This window comes from Nematolebias whitei, chromosome 11 (assembly GCF_014905685.2).
Source record: "Nematolebias whitei isolate Nwh7 chromosome 11, NemWhi1, whole genome shotgun sequence".
Lineage (NCBI taxonomy): Eukaryota > Metazoa > Chordata > Actinopteri > Cyprinodontiformes > Rivulidae > Nematolebias > Nematolebias whitei.
Window position 1 is genome coordinate 29,884,591 of NC_056508.1, and position 20,688 is coordinate 29,905,278.

Below are 20,688 nucleotides of genomic sequence, written 5' to 3' on the forward strand. Positions count from 1 at the left end.
TTTGTAAAGTAAAAATTCCCCCGCAAATTACCTACTATATTTTGCTGAACTCCAAGATCCTGTGATAATATGGAACCAATGTGAATAGGTATCTCTGTGATTTGGACAGAGATGTGCAGGATCCGATACGTAATTAGGCGTTTTTTGTTTCATGGGCACATTTTTATTTGCTTTTGGCAATGGAGGCTGCATTGGAGTGCATAAATAACTTTTTGTGTCCCAGACCAGCAAAAGCCTATCGACCTGTAACAGTCAGCCCAAAAAAAAGAAAAGGCTGAAGAGACGGCGCAAAATCATATGCAAATGGTGCCTCAAATCATGTATTGCTCTTTGCGGTAAGAATAATTTTCTTCTGTTTGTAGATTACTATACAGCTGGCTAGTGCTGGCAGTAACAGCACCGAGCTGTGGCCGACTGGCCATAGCCTGATGACGTAACGTCATTGTTACGCAATATGCAGCACGTTATCCAGAAGAGGTCTGTAAATTTCAGCTAAATCTCAGGCTTTGGTTATCCCGTGCAAATGTGCCACATGAAAAGCAGAAGTTGGGGAGTAATTTATTTATTACATGTGGTCCCTAGGTAAAACAAATCCTGGGCTAATAGGGCATTTATCTCTCATTTGTTCAACCTGTGCTGTACCTCTGATTATCTCATTCCTAACCTTCTCCATCCTTGTCACTTCTGAGGAGAACCTCAACATGTTAATTTCTGCCACTCCCAGTTCTGTCTCCTGAATTTCTGTCAGTGCCACGGTTTCCAAACCATACAATATAGCTGGCCTCACCACTGTCTCGTAAACAGGGCTGGAGACCAAGTAAACCAACTAATGTTGTGTAAGTTGGCATTTTTCAAATAACTTTCTTTATTTTGTAAGTACTCATTTTTCATTTTGAGTGAGTGTAACATTTAGTCTATTTAAACACACGAGAAATAGAATGTGCCAGCAAAGTGTAGTTGAAGCAACAGTGAAAGAACCTGAGGTTGTGGTCTTGCCTTTTTGATTCTTTTTTGTGAATGTGAATGCTGATCATTAAACCAGAGAGCGCTACTTTTTTGCACTCATGGTTTTCAACTGAAGTAATAAATCCCATTTTGCTTCCAAACACTGGCAAATGTTTTAATGTCATGAAACAACTTTAACTGACACTGCTTAAAATGGCTTGTGTAAATTTTATTTACAACAGTGTTCAAAAATACTGTTGAGTCACTGGAATGCTTAACATTAAAAAATGTGTCTACAAATGCTGATAGTTGACTAAAACTGTATGTTTGGAAATTAAAATTAATGTAGACCTCATTTTCCAGGATAAAACAGTCATCATCCATGTAGGTGAACATTTATTTTTTCCTCATGTGATTTTAAACTAAATTTGATTCACAAGGTATGTTTCAAAGCACTGCAATGATTTGGATTTCTGCCTGTGGAAAATCAAACCCAGTTAATGTAGAACTGAGTCTACTTCCAACCTGATTTATCACTGAAACTGGTTTGGTTGAAAAGGAGCGTTTGAGTTCTGTGGGATTGTTTAGAGGGGACTTTAGCCTTGTGGATCAAGTTTCTTGCAAGAGTTTAGAGGCCTGAGAGGTGGGTTACAAAATCAAATGTTAAGGTCTTTAGCAAGTTATGTTAAGTTACCACTGCTGAATACATCAGTTACTGAGGAGTTTATTATGTGTCTGTCCATCCTGCTGTCTGTGTGTCAGTCAGTCATTGGGTAGGAGGCAAACTTCACCAAAAAATGCCCGTTTTGTTTGGTTCACATCGTTTTTGCCCCTAAAAAAATAAATAAATACAAAATAAAATAAAAAAAACTACAGGGATATTTTTTAGATGCTATCAAGGACATAAAGACACTTTAATGTAGCAGTTTTAAAGTTTAGAAGCTCTAATATTCAGAGTTGTCTTTGATAAATTGAGCAATAAATTCTAACATAAAACTAGACGGTATGCACATTTTTTCTATTATTCCTCTTCTTCTGTCTTTTTTTTTTTTTTTTTTTTTGTAGCCAGAACATTTTGTTCACCATAACCAGGTACTTAAAAAAAAAAAAAAAATCTTTATTGGTGGGATGTGATCAGTAAATTCTGAAGGAAGGAAGAAATATCAGTATGAAAAACACTCAAAACTGTTTAACAGTAGAATGTGCAATGCCTCAAGATTAAAAGTGTGGGTTAACACTGAAATTTGATCAACTCTGCAATATCACACATCTGTTCCAGACAAACCCCTTTAGTCCAACAACACGTTCAATCTTAACTTCTAAAAAAGCCATGACGGTCTGTACCATTCAATTTACAAGTTTTGCAGATGGAAGCGACATCATGTGCTTTGAGTTGGTTTGACAGCACGTGGCACAAATTATGGGATTGTCCAGTCTTTCACTGAGCGTAAACAGTCTGATAGCCAGACATTCATCTAGATCTGTGAAATGACAAGGCTTCAGAGTCATATAACCAGCAATCATAACTCAGACCCGTGCACCCACACACATGCACATACAAACACATGGCAACCCATTAAAGTGAGGCTTTGACGTTTACGAGGGTCCATCTTTATTCCTTTTGAGGGGGACAGAATTCAGACGAAATGAAATTCTCATTAATGTAGCTGCAGTGCTATAGATCTATCTCAGCTTGCTGACAAAGAGAAATCCGAGAAAGGGGGTGTTTGGGCTCAACACAATCATTGTGTTTCTCTGAACTGATCTGCTAAGATGACACAAAAGGAGACAGAGAAACTGAAGGAGGCAGAGATGGGATAAAAAGAAACACCGGCTTCAGCAGGAAATAGAAAGAAAGGCTTGTTGCTCTGAGCTCCCACACAATAATGTAAACTTGAAAGTGCTGCAGGAGAGGGAATAAAGGATGCTAATACTCCCGTGCACTGTGTACATTTCCAACCAGCGAGACGGAGTGGGAGGGAGAGGAGAGACTGAAAAGGGAAGACAGAAATACAGATGAGTGTGGAAACCTAGGGGCTCCTGTAAAGGCACCATTAGTCAGCAGGGGAAAATTAACGCTTAGTTTATAACATGAAGGACACACACACACACATACAGCTGCCCCAGGTTAATGGTTGACTGGTAATGCTGTGTTAATTCATCTGAACATATTAACAATTTATATCCAATTCACCGCCCTAATATCTTGCTCGCAGCACAAATGAGTACAAATCGTCTGCTGTGGGATGGCAGCAGTGATGCTGATGGCCTTGCTAACAAGTCAGGACACGCCATGTGTCACCAGCCTTGCCCAGTCGCGTGAACTAATATCGTGTATGATTTAGCAGGACATCGGTGGCGCTGGTGGTGTGGAAAGATAATTCTCTTGTCTGAGCTGCATTAAAACTGCATGGAAACGTGGCGTGGAAGAACCAGGAGCAAAGTCTGGGGGACTGGGGAGACAATCTGACACAAGATGGTCTCACATGGAGTTATTTCCACATGTGTTTGGAAGTGGTCAATGAAGACCTTACAAAGTTATTTACTTTGTTAAGGTGGAAAAAAGGTGTAAGGGTGAGTTTGAAGTTGGAATAAATACAGTAAAAAAGATAACATAAGGCTGTTTTTAAGGGTGGAATTAATTTTTGTAGTTGATTTCAATGCAAGTTGACTTGCATTCTTGTTGTCTTTTTCTTTTTGTGAAAAGTATCGTTTGAATGACACCCACATTATTTTGCTTTCCTTTTTACATCTAAATGCAAATAAACTCCTTTCCTTCTCACATTGGAAGGTGAAGCTGCTGCTTAACGACAGCACAACAGTTGCTACTCTTCTCCAGTGGTGGAGAAAGTACTCAAACACTGTACTTAAGTAACAGTAAAAATAGACAGACAAAAATATACTCTAGTAAAAGTAGAAGTACCACATTAACATTTTTACTTAAGTAAAAATTAGTAAGTACTTGCTTTGAAAAATACTTAAGGTATTCAAAGTAAAAGTACTTGCTGAATGTATTATGTCATGCAATGGTCTACAATATCATTAAGTGTGCATACCGTATGTATATTTTCTGTAATACATTAATAGTGTTGTGTCATTTGCTGCAGATAATACATTTTTTTTATTGTGTTTACTCTGTGACACAGTTCACACTTGGACTTGTGATTCTGTGAGTCAGAATTTCAGGGATGACATGCAGAGTAAACGCCATTAAGCAAAATAAGAAAGAGGAACGATTATACCTTTGAAAGTTTTTATTTAACACAAAGCAAAACCAATGTGTCATTTTAACTGCAGTAAACACATTTAAGTAAAAGTTGTCAGCCTGAAAAAAGGAGCATTAGCTAATAAAGGAACAGGCTCTGATCATTTCAACTCCAGTTTGTCATCAACTCTAGTTAAAATACTGTCTAGTCGACCTTGTAATGGGTCAGCAGTGAACAATATTTTAACTTCCTGACACCATTTTCAAAACTTGGACTCAAGTGTCGAGCCATTTGGAGACATCTCTTGTCTCCTGTTCTAACATACAATGAACTGACACATTTTAATGTTGCAGCAAGAATTTCTTGTTCAAGTTCAGAAGAAGTTGGTTTTCAAAGTTTTTTTGAGACCAGTCTGGCTCTTTTTGGAGAGATAATCTGTCCTGCTCTACTGAATAGTCAGTTAGTGGTGCTGCAGGTGCACCCAGTTCATTGACGTATATACTAGAATATACGTCTTTGGCCCAGCTCTTCTTGAAGGCGGGTCTAATGTTACCTGCCCACTTTGCAGTGATTCAATGGACCAACTCCCCTCTCACCACTGGTTAATTTCAAACTAACGAACAAATCAAATAAACACAACGTGAATATAACTTGTAACACAATTATACGCATTATAGAAATGTAGTCTAGTAGAACGTACAGATACTTAATGTAAAATGTAGTGGAGTTAAAGTTGAAGTACTCATGTTTAATTCTACTTAAGTAAAGTACAGATACATAAAAAATGTATTTAAGTACAGTAACAAAGTACTTGTACTTTCTTACATCCCACCACTGCTCTTCTCATTCACTGATAATGAGCTGAGGGACGCTGCTGTGTCTTGGGACAGAGATGAATCCAAAAACCTCTAAAGGCTGCAGTTTGTCTTTAAACCTGCTGCATTTCAGAGTCAGAGTCAGAGTCAGAGTTTCTTTATTGTCATTCGCACCTCATGTGGTACATGTGGTGGAGCGAAATTATGTACACAGGGTCCCAGTTACATCCAACAATAAAATGTATAAGGAAAACAGTAACAACATCTAAGATATGAACTAAGAAAAGCATCAACTAAATATACACTAAGCACTCATAACATAAAACATTGAACATCAGCACAAACATGAACATGAGTCTGTGAGCAGATGTGCACGCATGAACACATCAACATTGAAACAGATCAGCAGCAACATGATGTGGTTTTTCACAGTGATTATTCTAGTTAGAGATTCATGAGTCTAACAGCCTCAGGGTAGAAGCTGTTCCTCAGTCTAGTGGTTCTACACTTAATGCTCCTTAACCTCCTTCCTGAGGGGAGTGGGGCAAAAAGTGTGTGTGCTGGGTGAGTGGGGTCCTTAATGATGCAGGTGGTCCTCTTCCTGCATCTGGAGGTGTAGATGTCTGTGATGGTGGGGAGGCTGATTCCGACAGACTTCTGTGCAGCCTTCGCCACTCTCTGCAAAGCTTTTCTTTCTGCAGCTGTGCAGCCTCCATGCCACACGTTAATGTTGGAGCACAGGATGCTCTCCACTGCACACCTGTAGAAGGAGGTGAGGACTGAGCTTCCCAGACCAGCTTGCCTCAGCCGTCTGAGGAAGTAGAGTCTCTGATGAGCTTTCTTGATCAGGCTGGTGGTGTTGTTGCTCCAGCTGAGGTTGTCATTCATGTGTACACCCAAGTACTTGTAGCTGGAGACCACTTCCACCGCAGATCCTCTTATGTTCAGGGGAGTGTAGATGTTTTTGTTCCTTCTGAAGTTCACAATCATCTCCTTTGTCTTCTTCACATTGATGTGAAGGTTATTCTCTTTGCACCAGCTCTCCAGGTGTTCCACCTCTTGCCTGTAGCTGGACTCATCATTGTTGGACTCATCATCATTTCTGAGCAGATGTACGTTTTTTTTATTTTTTTATAAACTATTATAAAGACCAACTTCACAATCCTCAGTTCTCCCAAAGAGAACAATGTTGTTACAACACATGACCAATCATGAGTTTATAAGACGAATTCCCTGAACAACTGCAGTGTCTCTTGTCTTGGAGTAATAGATGGATGTTTGGTAATTAATGTCTTGTGTTTTATTGTGGTTTGGGAATAGAAACAAATAAGAATTTAAGGGACTGAGAAAAATTAACTACATTTTATTAGGTAAATGGTTTAATATCTTTAAGCGCTTCATATAAGTAATGCAAAATGTGCGTTCTTTAAGGCTCCTTCATTAAAGTATATAATTTCTCTGATTATACAGTTTTTTCCTATTCTGATTTTTTTAACTAAAAAACTTTTTAATCTCTTTATATTTTATTTCACTTAGATGCGTGTGCTGTAAAACCAAGTGATGTTAATAATTATACGTATATCTCTCAAAGTTAGACCCTAATGCATTTCATTTTGATGTGATTTGAATCTGCTGATAAGCTCCCGTTTGTAAGTCATGGATTCTTCTAAAAGCACAACTGTGTTCTGCAAGATTGTTTTTTTTACTGTAAGTCCTTCACAGAAAGGCAGAAGATAAGATGACTGCTGTTCCAGTTATTTCTAAACAATTAACATTTGGTTAAGCCCCTCGATAAACAAAAAATAAGAGGTGTGGCAAGTTAAGAAAAATGTTTTTTTATTAATTATTGAGCTTTGTGTCAAGACTCATCATGTGTGGTCTTTGTGTTTCTTTTGCTCATCTCATTTTTACCTTTGCTGATGTCAATAATTCTCATCGATTTGTCAAAGAAATATTTAGTGCTTAATTTTAGAACCTTATAAGACAATATTACCCTAAAAATGATACTAGAAGTGACATATCTGTCTTGTGGAGTTGTGGCACATGTTCATACAGACACAGATGCTCAGCTGCTCAATTATAGCTGGACCCAAAAACATTCTGATACACCTGTTGAAGTCACATAAATCTTACTAGTTCCACATTGTTTTAAACTTTATCAGGGCTCTGGTCCATTTAGTCCCATTGTGCAAGTCTTTGCAGAGACGACCATTTTTAACTAAGTGCACAGGGACCGTTTGAAAGTATTCTCCATTAAACTTTATATTCACCCTCATTTGTTTCCATCAGTAAATACAAATCAGCAGCAAATGAAGATCTCACATGTCTGCACATGCATCTTGTCAATTATTGGTCCTTTGAAATGAGAAATGTGCACGTACCCTGCTCTGTGTCATGATCATGGAGTTTCTGATGTTTGTGTTTTGAGTTTTTGTGTAGTATTAGTCATAAATTTTCTAGTTCTGAGTGGTTCACTTTTAATTTCAGGTTCCTGACACTGATTAGTGTTTAAATGTGGGGACAATGATGGGCAAAGGTAGATTGACATGATGCAGAGAAGGAAGGTAGATGTTTTATGTCTCCAAGAGACCAAATGGAAGGGCAGCAAGGCTTGCAGTTATCCCTGGCCTCTTCTCATTACTCACCTGTGTTGCTTCTGCTAATCAGTCCAGCTGCAGTCACTCAGTAATCACTCCACCCATCATACTGTATTTATACCTACATCCTGGTTCTATATTAGGTCATTCAGTTTGTTCACTGATTTTCCAGCTCTGTCTTTTCTAGTAGTTTCTGTTGTGACCCCCTGTTACTCATGTGCTCCCTAGGCTTTCTTGTTACAAGTTGTTGCCTGGTTTTTTTTAAATACATTTCCTAATAGCCTTAATTTCCTCATTACAATATTCATAAAGTTTTTCAAGTCTGCTCCATGTTGATTGCAACAGCAGAACTTAATGAGGTTAATCTACAAAATTAAATTAGTTAAAAGTATGTCAATGAAAGCTGTACATGTCTTTTAAGATATTTAGGTAAAGACCATGCATGTGCAGGGAAACAAGTAAATCTCTTTAGCTTCTGTGCCTTTACCTCATTCTCTTGAAGAATTATGGACCAGTTCTAACCTTCTTGCATTGACCACTGCACTGAAAGGCTCTGGCAGTAGATGAGAGATGTGGGCTAGAGTAAGCACCCACAGCAAGCATTCATACAGTGTAATAGCTAAAAAAATACAAAATAAAAACAGCACAGAGGGGGAGGGGGAAACCACAGTAGTGGACGAGTGTGCTTCCCTCCAATCTCTCCACGTTAGTTTTCTTGGCAGATTCTTAAACAGAATTTTAATTTTCTCTGTTTATGATTCAGAACAAATGGTGCCATCTCACAGGCCAATGAAATCTAATTAGCACAAATGCACTTCATGATGGGCGCACATGCATGCACTACAAAATGTACATTGTAATTTAAATAACTTGGCACACATTCTGAATGAATTAATATGCTTTTTATGAATAGAACACTGTGTGCCTTAAGGAAACACTTAAATATTTATACACGGTAAATATGTTGTGCATATGTAGCACATCTATAAGCACTGTGGATCCTTGCAATAATCCCAAGTGCAATAATTATGCTTTCAATTCATTAAGGCTGCACTGAAGATGTGTCACAGTGTCAAGTTACAGGCAGAACTCAAAGACATGAAGGAAAAGACATCTGCTTTACTAAAATGTTTTTCAGAGTAGTAAAAAAATATATATTTGTTAGCTTCAAAAGTGTTAAAGAGTCCTTTATCATAATCTGACTTTTGTTTAATCAGCCCTTGGATACATGCACAACCAGAGGGGCTTTTTCTGGTATGTTCATTCATCATGCCACTGTGTTAACTGAACCAATGAAGGATTGTAGAGCTGCCATTTCTAACCCGAGTCACGGGCCCGACCCGACCCGTAATTCGGGCCAGGTTGGGCCAAAATAATGTGCTTCATGGGCGGGCTGGGCCGAGCCGGGCTTTTGATAAGGCTTTACCAATCATACAACACAAAGAAAACTAAATAATAAAACACAATATAAAATTGTATTAATCTACTTGTTGAGATCGAGGCAGGTCCGACTGGACAGTTGAAAGAGGTAAAAAAAAGTCCTGTTAAGCTTCAGATGGATCACCTGATCACCGGCCGCGCGCTTCTCCGCACCCTACTGTCATCTGCAGTGAAGGAAGTTGCAGCGTCTGAAGAAAAGTTGAAGCGAACAGCATGTTCATTTGAAATAGCCTTGTTCTATGTTTTTCCAAATAATTTTGCTCTAAAAATATTTTTGTTCATCTGTATGATGGCCTATCTTTACAGTTGATTGTTAAGGCTATTCATTTTGTTAATATCCATTTGATGACTTGTTAATAAACAAGAAATCTTATATCTTCCTTTATTTGAAATATGTTTTTAAAACTATGTAAAACTGATTTGCTTACAAAAGTAGTAAAATCAAAAATTTTTAAAAAGTTGTTTTGGGGGGAGGGGGGGGGGATTTGGGCCTGTAATTACAGTTAATTGTCGGGTCGGGTTCAGAATAAATGGCTATGGGCTCGGGTTGGGTCAGATTTTTTTAGGCCCAAATGCAAATCTAAAGGGTTGACAACTTTTTATTGATTTTTTTCTTTTCCAGCAAATCTGTATGCAGTTTAACATGTGTATTCAAGGACTAAAACCCAAAAGACAAGGAGAAAATTTGACTGACGTGTTTGATTGCTTAGGGAAGCGTGTTGTGAAGTTGACAAAATATCCTAAATATGGTGTGATTTAATCACCTAATGTGATTTGCTGCAATCATACTGGCATGCAATTTAAAAATCAGACACAGAGACTTAATTCAGTCACATGTTTGTCTTTACTAAAACAAGGTGTGAGGGAAAAAGCAGCATAAAATTTACTGAATGTTTTTGACGGGGATAGATTTAGTTTAAAATCCTAATAAAATGCCAAGTAATCTATAACTACACTTCAAACAGATAACATAGATGAACAAGCAAACACATGACTAAACTGCCTTAATGACACAACCAATAGATACACAGATATGTATCAATAATGACGATAAGTAAATGTTTTCTGTGTGTAATTAATGTGGACACCTTTTAATAATACTTTACAAGGGCATTTAAAAGCCATGCAGTTTTAAAAAAAAAACACCATTGGGTTAAAAAATGACAGTCAAATAACAAAAGTTAAAGATAATACTTGTGACTACAAATGAAGGAAAATTGGGAGAGAAACTGAATTCATAGTATGATGGAAAGATTTTTTAATTTTATGTCTGAAACCATCACACTGGGGAAAAAAAACGTTTCTGACTAGTTTATCATAACATTGGAGAACATTTACAATTTGTTTCTTTTATAAAAATAAATGACCTAAACAAATTTATGTAATAAATATTGCCCAACTTTTTTACTTGTACCGTACTTTTCGCTGTATAAGTCGCACCTATTTGCATAAATTAGCATGCCCTTTTCATGACTTATACAGTGATGCGAATTATGTGTCTTTTCCCCATATTTATAACCCCATTTTTGGCTGCGATCTGACGATTTCATTAATTTTGACATGGAGAATATTGAACAATACCATTTTTAGCCTCTAGAGGGCCCTCTACCAATGTGGAAAGCCACTTGTCTCACTAATAGGTAAAAGTGGCTATTAATGAAACATTTGGCTTGCCATACAAACACCTTTGTCTCGCTCCGGAACACCTGGAGCAAACGTAAAATCGGCTGCATTTGCCACGCAGCTCAGGCAAAATGCATCTGATTTGACCATTAAAGTGCATTTGTTAAGAAAAAGTTCAACTGAGACACACCTTTACTGTAATGTCGAGCAAACAATTAATTGTTTTTAGGTGTTAATCTAGTTGAATTTTGATGAAATGCACATCAAGTCCTCCTTCTGCGCGCTCCCGTGCAGCCACAAATCAGCTTTTGAAATGCAGCTGATTTGACCGTCAAAGTGCATTTATTAAGGAGACGTTAAACTGAGACACAACTTTGCTATAATTTCGAGCAAACAAATAATTGTTTTAAGCGTTAATATTGTTAAATTATTTTTCAAGTCTTCCCGTGCAAGCTCCTGTGGCCACCATTTGGCAGCCAATTGATATTTTTTGGTGGGGCACAACACCGGCCCATGTTTCCAGGTGGTCAGTGGTGACACATAACAAACGCGACGCATCAGCGGTGATGCATAATAGATGTGACTTATAAGGCGAAGTGACATATTTATGTTTTTTTTCCCACTCCATAAGACATACAATATTTGAACTGATGCAACTTATACGGTGGTGCAACATGTACAGTGCTGCATAAAACATTTAAATTCAGCTTTAATCTTGCTTAAAGGAAAACCGCACAAACTTCACTTGTGGAAAATCACATGCCCTTTGAAAACATTAAATTAACCCGTGACATAGATGTTGTGTAATCTTTAAACTTTTTTTGACACTTGAGGTGTAGGGTTTGTGTAGGCATTTGAGATGAAATGATAACGCTCTTAATAAAATGTGGTCCCATCATAGTGGTTGAAGGAACAAGCATAACATAATAATTAAATTATATTACAGTAGTCCCTCGATTATCGCAGGGGTTACTTTCCAACCCCGATGATAAGTGAAAAACCACGAAGTAGGAACGCTATATTTATTTAAGTATTTATATTTTTTTCAAAGCTTTACAAACCCTTCCCACACTCTTGCAATGTTCTAAACTTAAGGTTCAAGGTCAAGGTTCTTTATTGTCATTCGCATCATATGTGGTACATGTGGTGGAACTAAACGGTGTACACAGGGTCCCAGTTACATCCAACAAAAGTATAAACTGTAAAAGAAAAACAGTAATAAGATCTGAGGTATGAACAGAGAAATATGCTAAACTAAGAATACACTAAACACTAACAGTACAAAAACAATATGCTGAATAACAGCTCTTTAATAACATATGTACATGTACTGGACAGTACTGAAACATTTTACTCACCAGCTCTGCAGAACAGCAGCTTGGTTCTGGTCCAGCTTGATTCTGGTTCGACAGACATAACCTGCAGTGATGAAGCCCACCACCCCATGCGTGGATAATGGAGCTTAAGGATTATTTGCAACTTTCCTGCCAATTCTATGAGCTTATTAGATAGATTGTTACTTCTGACTGTGCGTTGCACAACTTTCCCTCCATTTCAGCAGAAAGCAGCGGCCGGAAGCACTGTTGGCTTCTGGGTGAGGTAGTTCTTTACAGTATAGGCTTATTGAAAGAAAACTACAGAATGGCGGCACTTATCTGAAGTTTTATTAACTTTTTATCTCATACTGTCCCAGTCACATGAGTAATATTAAAGTTGACAATAGATGAAAAACTTGTAAAAGAGCGAGTCTGCTAAAGTCGAACCGCGAAGTAAAGAGTGTGACTACTGTAATCAAGAATACGTTATGATTACTCCATGAGGGGTTCATTGCAATTACAGATTGAAACCGTTTAACACCTAAATATCTATTTCAAAGGTATTTGGAGCTCTGAGAGCAAGTTCAGGAATGTAACCAACATTTTAATATAAATGTTTCTATAAAATCAAACCAATCAAAACTCTGTTTACAGATTTTAAATTCAAAATTTTACTTATTCCACAAAATCAGAATTTTTATATTCCCTTTACCATAGTCAACACATACAATGTTGCAGGTTTCTTGCTGGGGGCAATGGCATACATATGAGTCTCAGTGGCTATATTTCTGTATTATTCCTGATTTGGAATTTCATCCTTCAAAAACACATCAAAGAGGCAAGTGAAGTGCTGTCAGAGCTGAGAGCTAAAGGAAACGGTACAGCAAAATGTATAAAGCGTGTTCTCACAAGCAGGTGCTGCTGGACGCTCACTGACGTGACTACTTGAAATAAGCACTGCCGATTTTTGCAGAGGGGAGCGTCATTTGTGATGACGCTCATCAGCATCAAGCTTGGGAGGCAGTAAATTATTTAGTGTGGCACTCGCAGTATTCTCTGAATCCCAATTACACAGCTGTGGAAAGTAAAGACCTATGCTGTGACAAAAACATGGACGGCGTTGCATGACTAATATACCTGCTCTGTTTATTGGGCCCTGGCTCTCTCCATTCCCTTGGCAACAAACGAAAAGACAGTTTTCCAGTTATTCCATAGCACAACTTTGAATGTCACTGTTTATTTCTGTACACAAACACAGCATGGAGATGCTAACAAGAACAACAAGGCAGATTTGTAACCAGCACCATATTGTTACTGTTTTCTATCTGGGGCTGTTCAGTACTGGATATGTACCAAAACAACAAGGCTGAAAGCATTTGCTTCTTCCAGTGGTCACTGAAATCCTTTTTAGCATCTTCATTTATTTATTTTTTGTGACTGGGAGGCATTAGTTTCCAGATAAACACAGTGCTCCACATTTACACTCATACATTTTAATTTATTTGTATATGAAAGCGAGAGAAAGGTCCCCAGTGGCAGGGATGGCATTTGAAAGAAGCATTCTGCTGGCACCAAGTGAGCTATCTCAGTGCTTTATGGGAATTGGCAAAACGATACACATGCACAGACACACACACACAAAACCTCTTGGAAGTTCAGGGCAATCTGTCCATCTGTTAGTCTGTCAGTTACATGTTATCTTTAGTAAATGGGGTTAACAGCCACCGCTGTGTTAAGAGAAGCAGGGATAACAAGTACTCATGCCAAGAAGAAAGACCAGCTTGAGTTAAGAGAGCCAGAGAGGCATCAACAGTAAGGAGCAGAGTGAGAGAAGGAGGACACATTAGAAAAAAGTGTAAAAAATCTCTGATTTAGGTGCTGTGATTGAGGATAATGGTTTGCTACCCTACTGAGATGTTCTGCGCTGAGCCAAGAGAGAGAGAGAGAGAAAGAGACAGAAGTGTGGGGGAAAATTGGGGCGCTGGTGTAGCTGAGAGAGACGCAGAAAAAGAGGGGTCATTTATGAAATGGCAGCAGGATGTGGTAAAAAAGAAGATGGACGGTGAGGTGGAGAGAGTATGAGGCAAGAAGAAGAGCAAGAATGGATAAAGTGTTAAGAAAACACATGAAAAGGAGGTGCAATGTATAAAATATGAGGAGAGTTCTAGTTTCACCGGTTATTTTCAGATTGCTGGCCAAAATCTGTGTTTGGTTTTTGGCAGATTCAGGTTGACTTTGAGAGGGAGAAGTGTCTTTTTCAAACTGGATCCTCACCACATCTGTAGAATTTCAAATACAATTTTTATTTTGTTCTGAAAATTCATGATCGCAGACACCAGGACCTCTAAAGTCTGCAGCTGCAGAGCAAAGTATCAAGGCTGCTATAGAGAACAGTGTGGGCACAGAACGAACCTTTGGTGGGAGCCATGAATATTTCTGCAGAACTGGAAAGAATATGCGTATAAAAAGACACAGTTACGATATATCAAATAATTTCTGACACCTGGAAAGACTAACTCATTTCTGAAAAACATAAAAGTGAGTGCTTGTGCTTAATTTGGTATGAAATAAAATCTTTGTTTAATGCTGTGCCAAAATAATCACTTACACATTCTGTCATAGTACTTTAGCTCGTTGTTAATTTACCATATGGCCCAGAGTGGGGGGGGGGGAACCAACAAAAAACTGCCATCTATTAACCTTAATATGCGTAATCAAATCATTCCTCTATTAAAATCCTCACCCCACCTCCTCATTACTGCCCTCCTCCTGCTGAGCTCAGCATGCTGCTGCTCTCACTAATGCTCAGTCAATTACCATTGCAGGTGCTGAGGCTAAAAATGAAGCGGAGTGTGTGTATGTGTGTGTATGAGAGGTTCATTTAAGGCTTTTTCCATGAGTGTGTATTGAGTTTCCTTAGCTGTGGTTCTGCCAAAAAAAAAAATGCTGTTAAACCGAATAAAAACCAAAAAGATTTAAATAAGAAAAAAGGAAGTATGAGGTGAACATGGTATAAAAATGAAGCCTACAGTCCGCTGGTGCTGCTGTTCATTTTGCTCGAGAAGGATTAAAACAGCTGGGCAAGAATGCTGACATGAAGTACAGATGCTCCTCCATGTATTGTGTATCTTTATTTTGGTTGAGTTTGCCAAATACATACAAAATGTTCAAATTGTGTCCTGGTGACATTAAATTTGCTTGATAAATTTGGCAAATATGCTATGAAGAATATTACATTCTTGATATATGGTAGATATAATATTCCAGAGAGGAATGAGGAAAACATTATGAAATTATTGCAATATATGTTGTTGGAATAAGCAACAATATTTCAGTCTAACAAAAGTAAAGTCAGGTCGTCTGGACGGGTTCTTTGTGTTGAAAGGTTTCGTCTTTCATCCAAAAGACTTCTTCAGTCCGAGGGTGCAACAAACTCAGTCTTATAAATAGCACCTCATGGTGACAGCCAAAACTAGTTGTTCACATGCAGAAGGAGGACCATCAGCCTAACGATGGATCATTAGTGCCCTTAAGGCTGCTTACTATTCACAGAGGGCTGATGATGCTACCAATAACAGCACTGTAAGAGGGGGACAGTTGAACACGGAGGCCTCTGCCCCTGTTTAATAATGGACTGTTTCCATTCACAAAGATGGCTTTTATCGCTCCTCTCTCAAATCAACGTTCCTCTCCATCAAGGATGTGAACCTCTTCATCCCTGAAGGAGTGACTGCTGACCTGCAGATGAGTGCAGACTGCAGACACCTGGCCTGATGATGTTTCTCGTCTGTGCTCGACCATCCTTTTAGATTTAAATACTTTTGTTAGATTTTTTTTTCCTGGGTTATTGAGCACACATCAGAATATCTCACTCACGTTTTTGTAATGTCGTGCAGCCCTATTTAAAACAAATCCTCCCCATAGCTGATGATAGATCATTTTATTTCTCAAAGCCTGATAAAGAGCCACAAAGACAACTTTAATATTGGTGTGAATCTTTGGCCCCTCTGCTTGAAGAGCTAAATTGGAACAGTGCGAGACAGACACACGGTGGGTGAAACAACGTCACAGCACGCTTTCTACTGTGACTTTAATTGGACTGGGCTTTGCAGGGCTGCACCTTTGTCTTTTTCCTCATTAACAGCACAAATGAAGAACTTTCCTAATCTTCGTTAGTCTCTTTCATATTGGGACATTCAGTTCGATGTCCCTCTCTTTTAAACACGTTTCAGACAGAGCAGAGTCATTGCTGGCTGCTTCAGTTTTGATTGTCGTGCGGCGGGCGCCCTTTGTTGTATTGTGAGCATAGTCTTTGTAATGGAAATAACAGTAACTTCCAACTGCAGCTTGAAAAGCCAAGATGAACACACAGTAGATTCAAGTTTTCTCAACAATATGAAACACACGCACACGAGCAAAGTAAAGCATGCCTGAACAGACGACCAAACAGTCATTTGTAATATGTACCCCGTGCAAGCTATTACACACAAACACACTGAATTCTTGCACACGGAGCTCCTGACGAGGCTTACTGTTTGTCCTTGACATGTTTTGTGTTTGATGAAAGGCTTATATGAAAAGGCCAGATGTTGACATCACAAATCTTCAAATGTAGAGAGTTTTCTTTGTTCGCCATCTTGTGGCTGGCTCGAGAGTCTTTTGCGATTGGGGTGGACTTGTTCTTTAACAGCCACGTGCCTGCATGTTGGAAACGTGCGCGCACGTAAACATAAAGTGTGGGGGCTACAGATGAGGCTGAGTCTTCTCAGCTGTTCACATCTGCTCTGTTTGTATTTGAAGAACTGAAGCGCTAAACACAAGACTCCATCCATCCATCCATCCATCCATCCATCCATCCACGCTTCCACCAAATATAGAAATTGCTGACAAAGCAAATAAAGGTCAGTACTGTGAAGCTTGATGTGGTTTTAAGATAAGCTGCAAGAACTTTATTGATCCCACAGGAAATTGTTGTGCCAGGGTTTCAATACAAAAGAATATGCACAAGGAATCGCACAACATATAAAAATAATAGAGAAATATATCAAATATCACATATATTGTATATCAATCAATGCTCCAGCAGTCCCCCCCCCCACACACACACCACCACCACCACCAAAAGCAAAAGGTCGAATAAGTTTGCGCTCATCTGTGTGTGCATGCATTTGTAATGTTAGCAAAATATATCAAACTAATGAACAGATTTGAATGAAACTAGTTGTTGGAGGGACCACAACAAGTGATAAAAGTTTGATTTAAGATGACTGCAACAGATAAGCAATCACACCCAATCAGTTTTACAGACGTTGAACAAAAATTTAGTGTTTGTAGCCAAGATCCTCAACATGTACCTATTAGTCAACTTTGTCTGTTAGCAAAATATTTTATACCATACCATTTTATTTATAGAGCACTTAAAACAGCGACAAGGCCAACCAAAGTGCTGTACAGACAGAAAAACAGGCAACACACAAAGCAACATACAAAATGAAGTAAATCAGAATATAGACATAAAAACGATGCAGATAATAAATATGACGACTAACCAGTGTGGAGCATACAGGTTCAAAACACAGATCATCTGGTATGAACCACTGGATGGATTTATTGTTTATATGAAATATTTTGAATGTTCAAAAACAGTCATTAGGTTTATTTTGATGACTACCTTTTGAAGTATATTTAATTCAAGATGGCTGCCAAAGCAACTGTTGGGACTCACACAGATGGCCATAACGCAGTCAGTTTTACAGATGTAGATAGCAGCTCAACTCCTTAAGCCATACTCTGAACACTAGACATGACACAATAACTTTAACACTGGCATTCTCTGTCAAATATATTTGTCTGTTAGCAAAATATTTGGATGGTTTTTTGTGAAACTCACAGGAAGTAAGCACTGGGTGTACACCTAAAACTCAAACATTTGGAGTCACTCAAAAAAAAAAAAAAAAAAAAAAATGTTGTCACAGCCTAATCAAATTAAGCAAAGCAAAAATATCTTTAACTTAGTCAAATAGATACTGAGCTAAAAGTGATGTGATAGTCAGGTAGTCATTCCCAACATACAGTCTTAACACACCTTGCAAAATCTCACAGTAGCACAAAGTTCTGCACTCATTACATATAAGTATTGACCAACACAGCTATAACTTGTTCATCAGAAGAATAATTTAGTTTTTAAATCTGACATGAAAGGAGGTGGGTGAGCTGCATTCCATCAAGGACTACAAGGCCTTTAAATACCGATACACTAGTTGTTTTCTGTTTATTCACATTTGGTGCTTTATTCATTCACTTTTTTCCATCTTTTATTTAACTAATTTCAGGTAGTGTTAAATTATTATTTTTAAAGATGAATATTTCCATCCATCCATTTTCTTTACCCGTTTATTCCCTTTTGGGTCACGGGGGTCGCTGGTGCCCATGTCCAGCAATCACTGTGCGAGGGGCGGGGTACACCCTGGACAGGTCGCAAGTCCATCACAGGGCCACATAGAGACAAACGAGACAAACAACCATTTACTCTCTCACTCACACCTAGGGACAATTTAGTTACCAATCAGCCTAACATGCATGTTTTTGGTCTGTGGGAGGAAACCGGAGTACCCGGAGAAAACCCATGCATGCACGGAGAGAACGTGCAAACTCCACCCAGAAGGCCCCTGGACCGGGGTTTGAACCAGGGACCTGTTCGCTGAGAGGCAGCAGCTCTACCAGTTGCGCCACCGTGCTGCCAAGATGAATATTTTTGTTAACTTATTTTTTTATATGAATGTTTCTGTTCAGTGCCCTGAGATGACTTCTGTTGTGACTTGGCGCTATATGAATAAACTGAATAGAAAACTGAATTGAATTACTGTATTTTGGCTGCTCCGTTCTTCAGGGGTCGCCACAGCGAACTAAGTCGCACAAAGACTTGGCAATTATTTTTACACTGGATGTCCTTCCTGATGCAACCAAAGATCACCGAGCTACCACAGCCCTCTGTGTGGAGCAGAGAGCTGACTATGTCTTTGAAATTTGGATTCCATTTTATTTGGCAAATGCTTTGTCTGTCATGTCAATCTATTCTAGAATTGCACTGCTCAAGGTGGCTGCATGTTGGAGTAGCTTTCTTACATTCATTCTGAATTTTTGCTTTTGAAAACTTTAATTTCTCTTTTTTTTTCTGGATGTAAATCACTTTTTTCCGATGGTAACTTCCTCTGGTATCAGATGCTGTGCCGCTGGAAGGATTTTTTCTGAAACATTTTTTACTTTTGGACATTTGTTATGATGCGTAGCCATAACAACAAGGTGGTTTTCTACAACTGGGAGCTGCTGATTAACACCTTAAAAGCTCAAAAAATACCTCAACTACAGCCCCAAATCCCAAAAGAGTTGAAAAGGAAGTGCCATTGATGCATTCCCATCTACCTGGAAGTGGTGCTCGAGTTCCTGACCACCGAGATCTTGGAGGTAGCAGGAAACGCGGCTCGTGACAGCGGGAGGACCGAAATCGTTCCCTGGCACCTTCAGTTAAGTCTGTGGCGATGAGAGGCTCGGCAGGCTGCTGGGAGAAATGGCCATCGCTCAGGGAGGAGTTCTGCACAGCATTCAGGCAGTCCTGCTGCCCAAGAGGACTAAGAGGTCTGCTGGGTCTGGGTGGATGGATCGGCATCTGCAGCCAGTTTCTTCGGATCCACTGTGGGACGGACTGCTAGACATCCTTCCTGCCCACAGCCATCAGCATCTATAACAACTCTAATGAAACCAAGTTGATGAACTACAACAATTAATTTTCCTTTGGGATTAATAAAGTATTGTTGAATTGAATGTTTTTCTTCACAAGCACCCACACTATATGCACTTTCATTTTAGAGGCAATTTTATTTTTAATTGTTACATTTGCAATGCCCTAACCTTCTGCAACATCTTTCTACTTATTTACCTTTTTTAATCAAACTTTTGGTAAAATAAATCAATCACATAACATCTTTGCTCACTGAAGACTGTTTCTTTCACAGTGCACGTGAAGGCAGGAACATGTGAAGTCATCGCTGCCCACCGCTGCTGCAACAAGAACAAGATCGAGGAGAGATCTCAGACTGTCAAATGTTCTTGTTTCCCGGGTCAAGTTGCCGGCACCACTCGGGCGATGCCCTCCTGCGTCGATGGTATGTTTCACTACATCACCATTTTCATGTTTTGAATGCATCTGCACATTCCCACTGTCTGTCTGGCAAACACCTGATTTGAATAGTGTTATATAAAAATGTTATTTTCTGTTGTTACTGTTTCCACACTCATTAGACGTCTCTGTGTGTGATAATAGGCTCAGTTATTTCAGGCAGAGTGCTAAAGCTGTGCTGCATTATGACTCTGGAAGAAGTACTGAACTAATGTACTGTACACAGAGCAGTCTGACATTTACTCTGCATTAGCAGCAGCCTATTTGTGTCTGTATGTGTTGATTTTAATGTTGGAGAGGAATCGTTGCTGCTTTATAGTCCAATGTTGGGTTTTCTTCTCACCAGACAAATTTAATTTAAAACACATTATCTATCATATTTTGGTGTAAATATTGTAAACATTTCAGAGGTTACAGAAGCTTCAAATGCATACCAGTTAAAATTTACAAGGCACAAGAAACAGAATTTTAAACTGATCTGAGCAAAGAAATTTTGAGCTTCACAAGCTTATCGTAATAAGAGTTTAGGCATATATATATATATATATATATATATATATATATATATAT

General features: G+C 38.7%; 1 protein-coding gene across 1 annotated transcript in view; it reads left to right on the forward strand.

The window, feature by feature from the left end:
* The window catches only part of LOC119416943 (chemokine-like protein TAFA-2), a 60,155-nt gene that overhangs the window by 30,009 nt on the left and 9,458 nt on the right, over positions 1-20,688 (forward strand). The window contains exon 2 of the mRNA XM_037684142.1: positions 19,955-20,104. Coding sequence (XP_037540070.1) covers positions 19,955-20,104 — 150 coding nt within the window. The remainder of the gene's footprint in view (positions 1-19,954; positions 20,105-20,688) is intronic.